The sequence below is a fragment of the Rana temporaria genome, chromosome 7 (genome assembly GCF_905171775.1).
Source record: "Rana temporaria chromosome 7, aRanTem1.1, whole genome shotgun sequence".
NCBI classification, from domain to species: domain Eukaryota; kingdom Metazoa; phylum Chordata; class Amphibia; order Anura; family Ranidae; genus Rana; species Rana temporaria.
In genome coordinates this window covers 122,850,528-122,866,118 of record NC_053495.1, presented here as the reverse complement: position 1 = coordinate 122,866,118, position 15,591 = coordinate 122,850,528, and the positions used below count along the sequence as shown (strand labels likewise).

General features: G+C 43.8%; 1 protein-coding gene across 1 annotated transcript in view; it reads left to right on the top strand.

The window, feature by feature from the left end:
• Nucleotides 1-15,591, top strand: part of LOC120945608 (pancreatic alpha-amylase-like) — a 60,411-nt gene that overhangs the window by 8,129 nt on the left and 36,691 nt on the right. The window contains exon 2 of the mRNA XM_040359908.1: nt 14,326-14,472. Coding sequence (XP_040215842.1) covers nt 14,326-14,472 — 147 coding nt within the window. The remainder of the gene's footprint in view (nt 1-14,325; nt 14,473-15,591) is intronic.

Sequence of the window (15,591 nt, the reverse complement as noted above, 5' to 3'; positions counted from 1 at the left end):
TATGGGACGATGCGCTCGAGGCCGCAGACGAAGGAGAATCGTGTCTCCTGGTTCTGCTGGACCTAAGCGCAGCCTTTGACACAGTAGACCATAAATTGCTACTGAGACGACTAACAGAAGTCGCCGGAGTCTCAGAAGATGCCTTACCATGGTTCTCCTCTTTTCTCGGAAACCGATCACAAACAGTGAAACTGGGATCTTTCACGTCAGAAAAACGCACGGTGCCATGTGGGGTCCCCCAAGGATCCCCCCTATCACCGGTGCTGTTTAATATCTATCTTCGTCCTCTCTTTGATATTATCAGTAGCCAAGAACTACTCTATCACTCTTATGCAGACGACACGCAGTTGTATTTTCGCATCTGCCAAAAAAAGGATCATCATCTCAGATTAGAGAAATGTCTCTCTTCAATAGAAAACTGGATGACTAAGAGCTATCTCAAACTCAATAGCGCTAAAACAGAACTCTTTATGTTCAATGCCAGTCGGAAGAGACAACCGACAACAAACTGGACACCTTCGCCCATCCTGGGTCAGACCATCTCCCCTAGCTCCAAAGTCAAAAGTCTAGGAGTCACGTTTGACACCTTCATGACAATGGACGCACAAATAGGGTCAGTAGTCAGCGGGACGCACCATTTGATGCGCCTACTACGCAGACTTATTCCATTTATTCCCAAAGAAGACATAGCAGTCGTGGTGGGAACAATCGTGAATTCCAGACTGGACTATGCAAATGCCCTTTACCTCGGGCTCCCCAAGTACCAAATCGCTCGTCTTCAAGTCGTACAGAATACGGCCGCTAGACTGGTGACTGGGAAAAAATCTTTGGAATCAATCTCACCTTCACTGAGATCCCTTCACTGGTTGCCAGTGAAAGACAGAATTGCATTCAAAGCACTCTGCCTGACACATAAGTGCATCCATGGGAAGGCTCCTAGATATCTATGCGACAAGATCAAAACGCACAATTGCAACCGCATTCTGCGATCCACCGACCAAAATCTGGTCAAGGTTCCTAAAACCAAATACAAGTCCAAAGGAGAAAGAAGGTTTGCTTTCCAGGGCCCCAGGCTTTGGAATGCTTTACCAACCAGCATTCGGTTGGAGCAAAACCACCTGTCTTTCAGAAGGCAGATCAAAACCCTGCTTTTCTGAAGGCATGAGACACAAACAACTAGCGCCCAGAAGCGATTCAGTTCGCATGTGCCGCGCTATATAAATTTTTCATTCATTCATTCATTCATCACGCTGTAACAGACAAAAAAGTGCAAAGTGCTTTTACTAACAAGGAATCAGCTAAAAGCAGCCCAAAGGCAAATAGAACTTCCCCTTTAGAGTGCCGTCGTAAGCATTGTACGTCACCGCGCTTTGTTCATCATTTTTCAAAAACGATGGTGTGTGGGCAACATCGTTTTTAATGATGAAGTTGGAAAAACATTGTTTTTTGGACATGCTGAAAAACAATGTTTTTTTTCATGCTGAAAAATGATCGTGTGTACGCGGCATAAAGGTAGGGTGGCTGCTGCACACAGAAGGTTTTTTTCCTTTGTGCATAGAATGCATGAAGGTGAAAAACCTTGCGCATTTACAACCACTTAAAGCTGATTTATACTGAAACTTTATTTTATTTGTGGGTGAGAAGGGGAGGTGCCTGATCCAGCCCCTTACATATCCTTCTGCAGCAATAGATCACATATAATAGTAATCTATTGCTCATTGGTATCAGCCATAGAACACTAACTTAGTGATCTGCTGCCAGAAAGGCAAAGCTATAGAAAGCTATTGTAAATGAGATTTTGTCTTTCAAGCAATAGACACACTAAAGCAGGCATGTCCAAAGTCCGGCCCGGGGGCCAATTGCGGCCCCCGTTCCAGTTTAATGTGGCCCCCCTGGTAATTTGGATATATACTGTATTTGTCGGCGCTGCCTCGGAGGGGACAGGGAGAGGGGGAACGAGTGCTGTCAAATTACATACAGAAGAATCTACTGTTTACTCAGTGGCATCTGTAATATGAAGTTCTGTCTCCTGGGATGCCATTGGACGACTCCTCTGTCTATCATAGGAGGCGGGACATTGTATTAGAGAGGCTGCTGTGTAAACAGGAGATTCTCCTGTATGTAATCTGTTGGCGCTCGTCCCGCCCCCCCGAGGCTGCAGATGGGCATTGATCAGCCTGCATTCATGGCAATGGAGAGGCTGCGTTCAGGCAATGGCGAGGCTGCAGATGGGCACTGATTAGGCTGCATTGATGGGCAATGACCCTTATTTTGCTTCACAGTTCTTTATTTACATGTTTTCCCCTAAAATGTCCTTCCTAAAGTGAAGGTGCGTGTTATACGTCGATAAATACGGTATATCCAAATAACACACCTGAGCTCATCTCTTCACCACACACAGCCACAAAGGAAAGAGAATTCTTGTTGGGCGGTGTATTAGTTGCTTGGACAAACACACTTAGACCGAATTTTAATGGTTCAAAGAATGTCAGGCAAAATGGTCGGCACTTACACATGTTCACTTCATCAAATCTGGCCCTCTTTGAAAAAAGTTTGGGCACCCCTGCACTAAAGAGTTAGAATTCCCTGTACAGACAAAATGAGTCACATATCCCAATGAATCTTTGAGTCACATATCCCAATGAACCTAACACACCTGCAAATAAATACTTTATTATCGAATTTTACTGGAAAAAGGATTGCATAAATCATCAGATGACAAAGTGTAACATGTCCTAGCTTGTTTGCTTTATGTCAGTATTTCAGCCATAGAACAAACACAAAGTTACGAAAAAGAAAATCTCGGAAAATTTAGAGCAAATGATTCCTTTTATGCCTAATTTTTCTGTAATCCATTGGAGAACAGGATTCATTTGTGCGGTCTTCTAGGCCTCCCTTAGAGACATTTAGCTGTAAGTGCTAGTCTGAAGAGCAATGTGTAAAGTAGATATTTATAAAGCATCTTGCATGATAGAAACACATTTGTGAACCCCTCACATACCTCAGAGCTCCAGTCTTGAGATGTTGAATAATAACCTTAAAGCGGAGTTCCACCCAAAAATGGAACTTCCTCCTGGGGCTCCGCAGCACTGGAAGGAAGGTCACCTCTCCCCCTCCCTCTCGGCAATCATCTGGGACACTCACAGGTCCCAGATGATTGCTTGGCCAATCACGGTGCACAGCGCTGCTCGTGCATGCACAGTGCGTGCCCGGCTGTGAAGTCACAGCCGAGCGCCCACAGTAGTGATGCCGGCACCGCAGAGAGGAGGGGGAGATGAGAGGTGCTTTGTTCCCCGCATTACTGGACTCTGGGACAGGTAAGTGTTCGATTATTAAAAGTCAGCAGCTGCAGTATTTGTAGCTGCTGACTTTTAATATTTTTATTTTAGTAGAAACACCGCTATAAACCAGGGGTGCTCAACCTTTTGAAGAGCGAGGGCCACTTAAGTATTCACTGTAACCGGTCACAGTGAAATGACTCGGCGAACACCGCCACCAAACGCCCTGCAATTCACTGTGCACTGCACAGTGCATTCTAAGTCCTGATTGAGCAAACCTTTGCCCAATCAGGGCGCAGTGAATAGTTGTTTGTTAAGGAGCAGGGCCAGGAAACATCCTTAACAATTGACTCCAATTGGCTTCCCCGCTGACAGCTTAATAAAAAAAAAACATTTCTGCCAATAAAAAAGTGAACAAAAAACGGCGTGGGGTCCTCCCCAAAGTCCATACCAGACACTTATCCAAGCACACAGCTGGAAAGGCAGGAAAGGGAGGCACTTGCTCATACCAGGCCACATGGGGGGGAATACTTTGGGGCAGGGGGGCTCTGCCTCTCCCCCACACCTAAGCACCTTTTCCCCATGTTAATGGCCTCTTCCTGAAAACCCTGTACAGTGGTTGAGGGGGTCTTATCAGAATCTGAAAGCCCCGATTAAAAAACAGGGGCCCCCAGATCCCACCCCCTTATGTGAATAAGTATGGGGTACATAGTACAATCTAACCTATTCACCAAAAAAGTGCCCAAAAAATAAAAACACAGAGACAGTTTTTGACAATACCTTTATTTAAAAAACAAAAAAACAATGTCCCCTGATGTAGCTCTATCATCAATCATGCCCCTGCCGCCAACGCCACTGCTAACCCCCGCCACCGCCAACCCCCAAAAAAAGGAAAAAAATGCTCCGCCATCAACTAAGGCAAATGCCTGGCTTGCCGTTTGATAATTCTTATATAGGTAAGGGGCAGAGACACCTGGCGACGTCACCTGGTGGCACCGCTGCTTGCATGCTGAGTTGGTGACGCCACAAAGGGGTGGTGCAACCAGGTGATGGTAAGAACTGTAAAATTGCAAACCAGGCATTCAGTGGTTTTCCTTAGTTGACGGCAGAGCATTTCGGGTTCGGCGGTGACATCAACGTCGTCACTGACGATAAATCTACATCAGGGAACAGGGAACATTGTCAAAAACTCATTCATATAGAAAGGGGGCTGGGATCTGAGGGGCCTCCTTGTTAAAGGGGACTTCCAGATTCCAATAAGCCCCCTGCCCGTAGACCCCCGCCAACCGCCAACCAGGGTTGTCGTTAAGGAGCCCTTAAACATGGGGACAAGGTGCTTTGGGGTGGTTGGGGCAGAGCTGGTCCTCTTACCCTTCCCCTCTTCTCCAGCGATGGGCAGTCTTCAATATTGTGGAAAGCAGACATTAAAGTGGTTATAAAGGCAAAAGGTTTTTTTCCCTCGATGCATTCTCTGCATTAATGTAGAAAAAAACATTCAAAAGTTGCTCAGCTCCCCCCCCTTTGGACACTCGATCTATTGCTGAGCCCATCTGCAGGAGTTCTTCTCCCCTCTCTCATCTCACAGGGGACATGCAGCAGCAGGAGCCATTGGTGACTATTTCAGCAAGGGCTGTATATTTTAACTGCTAGGCAATTACATTTTTAGTGAGTTAGTTAGCTAAGTGAAATTCTGAATTAGTATAAAACCCATCCCTTTCATATATAAAGATGATAGTCCATCCAACTCAGCCTAGTTTTTCAAAAACCGAAACTTTCTTTTCCTGCAATGACATTTCAGCCAATGTACCCAATTTCCTAATGTTTCTTTGACCTCTTGCCGACTGTACTATAGATGAATTACGACTACAGTGTGGCTGTCCAGTTCTGGAAAGGTGTATATTCACATCGTAGACGAAAACTCACCTAAAACTCTACCGCATGATTGTAGAATGATGAGCTGAATAACTGCTCAGGCTTGTTGTGTCCCATAAACATCAAAATAGCAAAAAATGCCGGCAACTTGAATGTTTCTTCTTAAATCTTTATTGAGCACTAACAGCAGTGCGACATCTAGAACGCTAACATGTTTCGTCTGGAGCCTTACTCATAGCATACAGATTTACAATAAAATCAAGTTTATATAGAAAAGGGGGCAGTACAATCCAATTTAAAATAAATTAACAATTAAAATCATGTGAGGTTGGCAGAACCAGAGAAAAAGGGGAGGGAGAAATGGAAACACTGACTGAAAACTCTAGGGGAAAAAAGGAACCCATTGTGGAATCAAATTGTATTGTTTTAAAAGCAAATTCACATCCATTCTACTGTTCATTCCACTAGGAAATCGAGTATTCAATCTGTGTATCCACCTCACCTCCTGCTTAAAGGAGTTGTAAAGGAAAAAAATTGTTTGCCTAAAACTAATGTCTGTAAGGTAGACAGACAGAATAGTGTAATGATTCTGTTAAAAAACGAGTAAATACCTATTAAATTCCTTCATCTATATCACCTCCGGCTTTCTAGTTTCTGTTCTCTCATTCACTTCCTGGTTTGCATCGCTCGTTCATGTAAGAACTACATTTCCCAGTATGAATTGCGGCACTCCCAGTAATTCACACCTCCTTGAAGCCTCTAACACGTAGAGAGCATCCTGTCACATGATGTAGTTCCCAGGAGGGGGTGAGCACGTTACTGACCACCGCAGTAAAGCCTCCCTACACGGGGGTCAGTAAAATCAGACAAGCAGGAAGTGAACAAAACAGAGAAGAAATAGAGCAACTTCTGAGCAAAAACGAACAATGAGGAAGTGAAAAGAGGAATGTCTGGATGCTTAATTTGAAAAAAAAAATGTTTTCCTGTACTCTAAAAGTACTGCATTCAATTAGGTAGACAATTATCTTTGAATTACAATTTATAAAACTTTTAATATGATATTGATATGTTCTACCTGTTGAAAAAGGAAAAACAGACTTGCTTGTTCTGTGTCTTTTACACTGTACAGGTCTTATAACCACAGGGATAGGACCCAACCATGAAATGGAAGGGAGAGTGGAACGAAATAGGAAGGGAGAAAGCATAGTAACTAAAGTAGGAGCTTTCCTACTAGAAAAACTGCATCCCTGTCTTAGCCACTTAAGAACCGCCGCACGATGATATACATTGGCAGAATGGCACGGCTGGGCACATTGACGTATATAGGTCCCCTCCGGAGCTCCATAACTGCGCCCGTGGGACCCATGGACCCGATCGCCGCGGGTGTCCCACGATTGGGTCACAGGAGGTGAAGAACAGGGAGGGGTGAGTGTAAACAAACCTTCTCCGTTCTTCTCTGTGGCAATTTTAGTGATCGTCTGTTCCCTAATATAGGGAACGACGATCACTGACGTCACACGTCCAGCCCCGCCCCCCTACAGTAAGAAACACACATGAGGTCACACTTAACTCCTACAGCGCCCCCTAGTGGTTAACACCTTCACTGCAATTGTCATTTTCACAGTTATCAGTGCATTTGTATAGCACTTTTCGCTGTGAAAATGACAATGGTTCCAAAAATGTGTCAAAAGTGTCCGCCATAATGTCGCAGTCATGAAAAAAAAAACGCTGATCGCCGCCATTAGTAGTAAAAAAAAAATATTAATACAAATGCCATAAAACTATCCCCTATTTTGTAAACGCTATAAATTTTGCGCAAACCAATCGATAAACGCTTATTGCGATTTTTTTTTTTTTACCAAAAATAGGTAGAAGAATACCTATCGGCCTAAACTGAGGAAAAAAATGTTTTTTTTTATATCTTTTTTGTGGATATTTATTATAGCAAAAAATATTGAATTTTTTTTCAAAATTGTCGCTCTATTTTTGTTTATATATATAAAAACATATATATATAAAAACCGCAGAGGTGATCAAATATCACCAAAAGAAAGCTCTATTTGTGGGAAAAAAAGGATTCCAATTTTGTTTGGGAGCCACGTCGCACGACCGCACAATTGTCAATTAAAGCAACGCAGTGCCGAATCGCAAAAAGGGGCAAGGTCCTTAACCTGCATATTGGTCCGGGTCTTAACCGGTTAAAATATCATGCAACGTTTTGTCCGCATATAAGACAGGGAGGCAGTGTTTAATGATAGACAATCTGGTTGTATTGTTGCGAGTAAGTGGTCTTACTGATGGAAGAGGAATTCCCAATCAGATCACCACAATATTTTCTGCCAACCTTCTGCCTCTATCTATCAAATGTCTGCTATATCCCCGTTCTCTCAACCTACTGGAAACAATGTTACATTCTTTAGCAAAATCCTTATGAGAGGAACAATTTCTCGCTTGCCTGTTGGCAATGACGTATTCGCTGGGTGACAACTCGATGCCAACAGGAGTGAGTTACCTGCACATTGTTTCCTGTAGGTAGAGACCACTCCACTATCCACACATCCCACCAAAGTCAAATCCAGATATTCAATACTGACCGTATCTGAAGTGTGGGTGAAGTCCAAATTCAGATGATTGACATTGAGATAGCCAAAAATAAGTTCAATATATGGGCTGGCCCCTTCCATACGAATATCAAATCATCTAGAAAGTGACAATACCAATCGATGAATTCTCCATATGGGTTACGTTGGGAGAAGAGGAAAATCTCCTCCCACCAACCCATGTACAAATTTGCAAGAGAAGGGGAAAAAAAATTCAGTCCGTGTTTCCATTTTTCCCCTCCCTTTTTTCTCTGGTTCTGCCAACCTCACATGATTTTAATTGTTAATTATTTTAAATTGGATTGTACTGCCCCCTTTTCTGGAGGAATGCATATCTGTTCTATATAAACTTGATTTTATTGTAAATCTGTATGCTATGAGGAAGGCTCAGGCCGAAACATGTTAGCGTTCTAGATGTCGCACTGCTGTTAGTGCTCAATAAAGATTCAAGAAGAAGCAATTGTGTTGCCAGAAGTTTTTGCTATTTTGATGCCTGTTGACATCCTCCCAGAACTGCCCCCACCCACGTGTGTTTTCAGACACAGCTGATCATGATGTATACACATTTGCGAGTTATCTGCAATAATTTCCTCACGCTGTCACTGCATGAGGAGAAAGCCGGTAATCGGCACGTGTCCTGATTATCAGTACAGCCCTAACAGTGCCCATCAGTGCTGCCAATCAGTGCCCATAAATGCTACCAATCAGTGCCCATCAATGTCACCTATCAGTGCCGCCTATCAGTGCCCATCAGTGCTGCATATCAATGCAGCTTCATTAGTGCCCACCAGTGTTGCATCATCAGTGCCTATCAATGCAGCCTATCAGTGTGCCCCATCAGTGCTGCTTCACCAGCACATATCAGTGGAGGAGAAAAATTGCCTGTTTGCAAAATATTGTACCATTCAAAATTTTTGGTGTTTTTTTTTTCATTTGTTTAGCAAAAAATGAAAAACCCAGTGATGATTAAATACCACCAAAAGAAATCTCTATTTTTGTGGGAAAAAATTATAAAAATGTCATATGGGTACAGTGCTGCATGGCTGTGCGATTGTCATTCAAAGTGTGACAGTGCTGAAAGCTGAAAATTGGCCTGAGTAGGAAGGGGTTTAAAGGTCACTTGTTGTGGTGCTAAGAATGTGTAAATCTCTCTCTCTTTATCTGCTTGCCCAACCTGTGCGTGTGATGCCAATGGTCTTGCTTAATTCACAGGACTTGTTGGCATCCTTACAAGCACTGGAAACAGCAACAAAGAAAATAGCACACTGACCTAGTGCATTACCAACATAATCCTATTTATTTTGAAAGGTAAAACATGGTTGTGTGCCACTTTTCTTTGTTTTTTTAACACTTTCCCACAGTGTTTGTGCCTTGTGTGCTGTCTGTAGGAATCGGGACACATTGCATGGTACCAATAGGGATCTGAATTCTGAAAATGTTGCTATAACCCTGTAACATGAAAGCATCAGCAAACATAACCAATTTCTTTTTGATTTTAGATTGATTACAATTGCCCTAGGGTGGTAATCAAACACCCTTTAGAAAATAAGTGCCACATCCTGAAATATATGGGTTAAAGAAAAAAGTATTATGGTAACACTTTTTCCAAAGAAAGATGGACTTTATAGGCACATTGAAGTAAGGCCCTGTACACACGACCGAACATGTCCGCTGAAACTGGTCTGCTGACAAGTTTCAGCGGACATGTTCGGTCGTCTGTACTTCCGACCGGACAATTTTCCGGCGGATCGGAGAGGTTTCCAGCGGACAAATGTTTCTTAGCATGCTAAGAAACATGTCCGCTGGAAGCCTGTCCGTCGGACATATTCGGTCGTCTGTACAGACTCGCCGGACATGTCCAATCGGCCAAAAGCCCTCGCAAGCGTCGAAGTGATTCGACGCATGCGTGGAAGCATTGAACTTCCAGGGCCGCGCACGTCGCCGCGTCATCGTCGTGGCGACGGCGCGGCCATGTCACCGCGTATCGTGTCCGCGCGGATTTCTGTTTGATGTTGTGTACAACCATCAGACAGAAATCTCCGAGCGGACGAGGCCTTAGATAAAAAATTATTTTAATAATACATAAATAAACACATTGATGCATCTATAAAACATAATAACACTATACATAGAAAAAGGCCAACTAGTCTTCCAGAGATTGTACTCAATAGCCTCAGAGCTTGTTTGGGGATCTGTAACATTAACACAGATCCCACGCTGGGTAGAGTAATGATTCCTGGACTGAACCAGATGGATCCTTAAGAGCCCTTTCACAATGGTGCGTTTTTTGCCGCATTTTTGCGGTAAAAATAGGGCTATTAAAACGCTCCAAAAACGCCCCTCTCCATTGAAATGAGTTGAAAACGCGGTAAAACATGGTTAAATCGCGGTAAAATAGCAGTGTTTTACCGCTATTTTAACGCTCCGCTATAGGCGTTTTCAGTGTGAAAGGGCTCTAAAGCTTTAAAAGAGAGCTCTACATGTTTCGCAATTTCAAATATATCGCTTCTTAAGGAGTCTTTAAAGAGAGTAAGTAAACTTTAATTAGAATACAAAATTAATCTGTACAGTGAAGTGAACAGACAGATTATTCACCTTTACATATAAATAAAGAGACATCATTTATGTTTATACAGTATGTACATACTCACCAATAAATTGTGCTTTAATTTGGATTGAAACCAGCTGCCCTGATTCACATCACAGAGCCTGGCTACATATCACCCTTCTTATGATGGCAATATAAGAGGGGAAATTTAGAACCCCAATGTCCTGGAGTGCCACAAAATACAGGCCAAGTGTTTTGCCCTGTACACATGATCGGATATCTGATGAAATCTAATCCGATGGATTTTTTCGTCGGATATCCGATGAAGCTGACTTTCATCAGTCTTGCCTACACACCATCAGTCAAAAATCCGATCGTGTCCAACGCGGTGACGTTAAAACACTACTAAGTGCTGAGAAAAATGAAGTTCAATGCTTCCGAGCATGCGTCGACTTGATTCTGAGCATGCGTGGATTTTTCTCCGATGGAGTTCCACACAGACGATCGTTTTTTTCTATTGGTTTATTATCCATAGGAACATTTTAAAACATGTTCTATTTTTTTTTCACCGATGGTAAACAAACCGATGGGGCCCACACACAATCGATTTTCCGATGAAATCGGTCCGTTTTTCATCAGACAAACGGATCGTGTGTACAGGGCTTTAGACACTAATGGGAAGAGAATGGGGATGCAACGGATAGCTCTAAAGATAATAATATACCAAAATTCAAATAAGCTTTTTAATGTAACACACCAAGATGAATGAATAATGTCACCACCTTAGAACAAGCTTACCGTATGGTTCTTTCAAAAGGAAGAAACTGCCCGGAAGCCCCTTGAAATAGGTATGATTCCCCAAATATTAAGTACCATCTGTAAAAAAGGAGGAATATTGATGTAATATTTTTGCAATTAAGGTGGCTTAAATAGCAAAAGATGCCAGAATTTGGCAGTTTAATAGCCTTGAGGCTGGGTTCACACTACACTACACAACTTTCATCCTACTTTGCTCTGCGACATTGGTCCTACATTGATCCTACATTGGTCCTACATCCATTCGACTTTCTTGATCAGCATACTACTTTGATCCGACTTTGTGATAGTCTGACTTGTTCTTTGGCTCCCCTTCAGTCCACCTGCCCCTATCTATCCATCAAAATGCATGTGCCTCCACTGTGGGGACACTCATTGTTTAGTGTTAGGACCACAGATATTACAGGGTGCCTTGGCGCGGCTCTGTGGCTCACGCATGCGTTGGCAAATGCGTGCGGACTAGACCCCTGTTTTTAACGCATAGTGTTAGACAGGTTAATTGGTTGTCTGCTAGCTGGTCGGTAAGTAGGCTTGGTTTTTCCCTGGGCATTCCCCAGGTTTTTGTTGTGACTTGTTCTTTGACCAATCAAAACAATCCCAGATTGAGATAAATTATTTTTATTGCTTCTGTAATCACCATGTAGGATGTCAAAAGTCAGGAGGTAAGGACAAGGCTCCTACTTTGATCCGACTTCAATGACATTCAATGGGCTGAAGTAAGATCAAAGTCAGACCAAAGTAGTACAGGGAGCATTTTCAAATTCGGACCGACTTGTGTCAGACCAGACGGCTCCCAAAGGGAAACATTGATTTTCACACGTCATGCGACACAAGCTCCCAATGTCGGAGCTTTTGTCGGACAAGTGTGAACCCAGCCCAAGGCCCCATACACACGAGAGGATTTATCCGCGGATACGGTCCAGCGGACCGTTTCCACGGATAAATCCTCTCGAGGATTTGCGCGGATTTCCATGCGATGGAGTGTACTCACCATCGAATAGAAATCCGCGCTGAAATCCTCTGGCGATGACGTGTCGCGCCGTCACCGCGATTATGACGCGGCGACGTGCGCGACGCTGTCATAAAAGGAATTCCACGCATGCGTCGAATCATTACGATGCATGCGGGGGATCCCTTCGGACGGATGGATCCGGTGAGTCTATACAGACCAGCGGATAGCATGTCATCAAATATTTATCCGCTGGAAATCCATCCCAGGGGATAAATATCCGCGGAAACAGATCCGCTGGAGTGTACACACCATAGGATCTATCCGCTGAAACCCATTCGCTGGGATTTTTCAGCGGATGGATTCTATCGTGTGTATGGGGCCTAAGGCTGGGTTCACACTATACTGCACAACAGTAGTACAACTTTCATCGTACTTTGCTCTGCGACATCGGTTCTACATTGGTCCTACATTGGTCCTGCATCCATCCGACTTTTATGAACAGGATACTACTTTGATCCGACTTTGTAATAGTCTGACTTGTTCTTTGACCAATCAAAACAATCCCAGAGTGAGATAAATTCCTTTTACTGCTGCTGTAATCACATGTCGGATGTCAAAAGTCGGATGGTAAGGACAAGGGGCCATATTCTGAGTAAGGATACGATGGAGCATCTCAGGATACTCCATCGTATCTCTCTTTTTTGGCCCGTGTATCTATGCGACTGATTCTTAGAATCATTTTCGCATAGATACACTTAAGATCCGCCATGTGTAAGTCACTTACACTGTCGGATCTTAAATGTAATTACTCCGTCCGCCGCTAGATGGCGTTTACGTTCAGGTCTATTTGTTTATGCAAATGAGCCTGATACGCCGATTCCCGAACGAATTTGCGTCGCGTAACCGTCGCTAACGTCGTTTGCGTAAGCGTAAACTTACCCCTGCTATATGAGGGGTAAGTTTACGCAAGTCCCGCGTAAGCCATGTTAAGTATGGCGTCGGGTCCTCGTCGTGTTTTTCCGTCGGCTACGTCGTTTCCCTAAGTCGTTCTTGAATACGACTTTACGTCAATGACGCACACGTCGGCGTCATTGACGTTTTACGCCGAGAACTGGCGCATGCGCACTGGCCTATTTTAAGCCCGGCGCATGCGCAGTTCGTTAGAATCGGGGGCGCGCTTAATTTAAATAGAAGCCGCCCCCTTGGAGATACGCGTGGCTATGCTGGGCCATTTACACTCCGCCGCCCCAAACTACGGAGCAAGTGTTTGGGGAATACAGCACTTGCTCCTGTAGGTTGGGGCGGCAGAGTGTAAATGGCTTACGCGCCGCCCGCGGGAAATCTAGGAGAATATGGCCCAAGGATCCTACTTTGATCCGACTTCAATGATATTCAATAGGCTTAAGTAGGATCAAAGTCGGACCAAAGTAGTACAGGGAGCATTTTCAAAGTCGGACCGACTTGTGTCGGACCAGTTAAGACGGCTCTCATAGGGAAACAGTGATTTTCACACGTCATGCGACATGAGCTCCCAATGTCGGAGCATTTGTCGGACCAGTGTGAACCTGGCCTCAAGACAAAAAACTAAAACACCAACAGGTGTACTGATATCTACCTGTAATGGGCCGTACACACGACCGAACATGTCTGCTGAAACTGGTCCACGGACCAGTTTCAGCAGACATGTTCGGTCGTGTGTAGGCCCAAGCGGGCAGGATTCCAGCAAACATTTGCCTGCCGGGCCTTTTTCCAGTGGGCAAATATTTCTGGGCTTGTTTTAAAACAGCCCGCTGAAATCCTGCCCGCTCGGACATGTTCGGTCGTCTGTACAGACCTACCGTACATGTCCGAGCGCCCGCCATCCCTCGCATGCGTCGAATGACTTCGACACATGCGTGGAAGCATTGAACTGGCAGGGCCGCCCACGTCGCCACGGCGACGGCGCGGACACGCCCCGCGTATTGTTTACGCGCGGATTTCGGTATGATGGTGAGTACAGCCACCATACAGAAATCCCCGGGCAGACATGTACGGTGAAAACGGTCCGACGGACCGGTTTCATCGTACATGTTTGCTCGTCTGTACCCGGCATTATAGTTTGTGTACAGCATGAGGCGGTAATATCGGTAAGTCCAAACGGGGACAGACTGAAATGCCCCAGAGAACTGTAACCAAGTCCTACACATAACCAATTTCTTATCATAGTTCTTGATTTTAATGCCATCTGTATTTCTTAACTTGTTTTTTTTTTTTTTTTAGATTTCTCCTCCTAGTGAGAACATTATCGTCAAAAACCCCGATAGACCATGGTGGGAAAGATACCAACCAGTCAGCTATAAGATCTGTACACGTTCTGGGGATGAGCAGCAATTTAGAGACATGGTCACCAGATGCAACAATGTGGGGGTATGAACTTCTATATTCTATTTGATTTTAAATGTGGTGTTCTAAGGGGCAGGGTGGCAAACAACCAGGTACTCATTTCTGATTTAGATACATGCTAATGTGATTTCACCATTCAGTTTCTAACTGTTCTGAGACAAGCTCCACATCTAGCATATGCAAACACGTCTTCAAGTTAAATGTGATGACTAGAACAGGGTGTGACTGTTGAAGAGTGATCAGCACCTGTGCATGAAACATTAGCAATATTACTAATATGCAAAAAAGGCGGCGTGCTGACGTCACCGCGTACTGTTTACCTGATACAGGCTGTGTATCGAGCGGGCCGGCTCAAATTTTATTTGTTTGCCTACATTGACATGTAAGTGTTATTTTATTGATTTCGACATTAAACCAAGACGTTATTACGCTATGTGGAGTCTTTTTGCTTTCTTATATCCCTGGATGACCCATCGAGAGATGCATCTGTAAAGATTACTCACTAGGATTTCACCGCTGTTGCTGTCCATTGCTGCCTATGGGATATCCATTCATGCCTCTTATGCGCAGTTTGATCTCTCTTAAACCAGAGATCAATTCTATTCGGTAAGAGGCTTTTATATCGTTGGTGGAGGATCTTTCTGTCCAGCACTTTTCCTTGTGGATTGAGTTTATCACCTGGGAGAATTTATTTACTTGCCTCTGTGGCGGGACATTTATTCATTGAACTTTATGTCACTTTTTGTTCACTTATCACTTACTTAGCGCGATCTCTTCCCTTTTTTTTGCATATTTGATAGTGTAGTATAACACTTTTTGATCGCTGCTTTCCCCCTTTTTTCTTTTTCACTGTTAACAAGCGCAATATTTTTTTCTTAAATATTACTAATACACATTTAATGTTCTGGAGACATTCAATTAAAGAATAGGGATGAGCTGAACACCCCCTGGTTCGGTGCGCAGCAGAACATGCGAACAGACATTATTTTTTTGCGAACATGCGAATACCGTTAAGTCTATGGGACAAGAATGTGAAAAATCAAAAGTGCTAATTTTAAAGGCCTATATGCAAGTTATTGTCATAAAAAGTGTTTGGGGATCTGGGTCCTGCCCCAGGGGACATGTATCAATGCAAAACAAAGT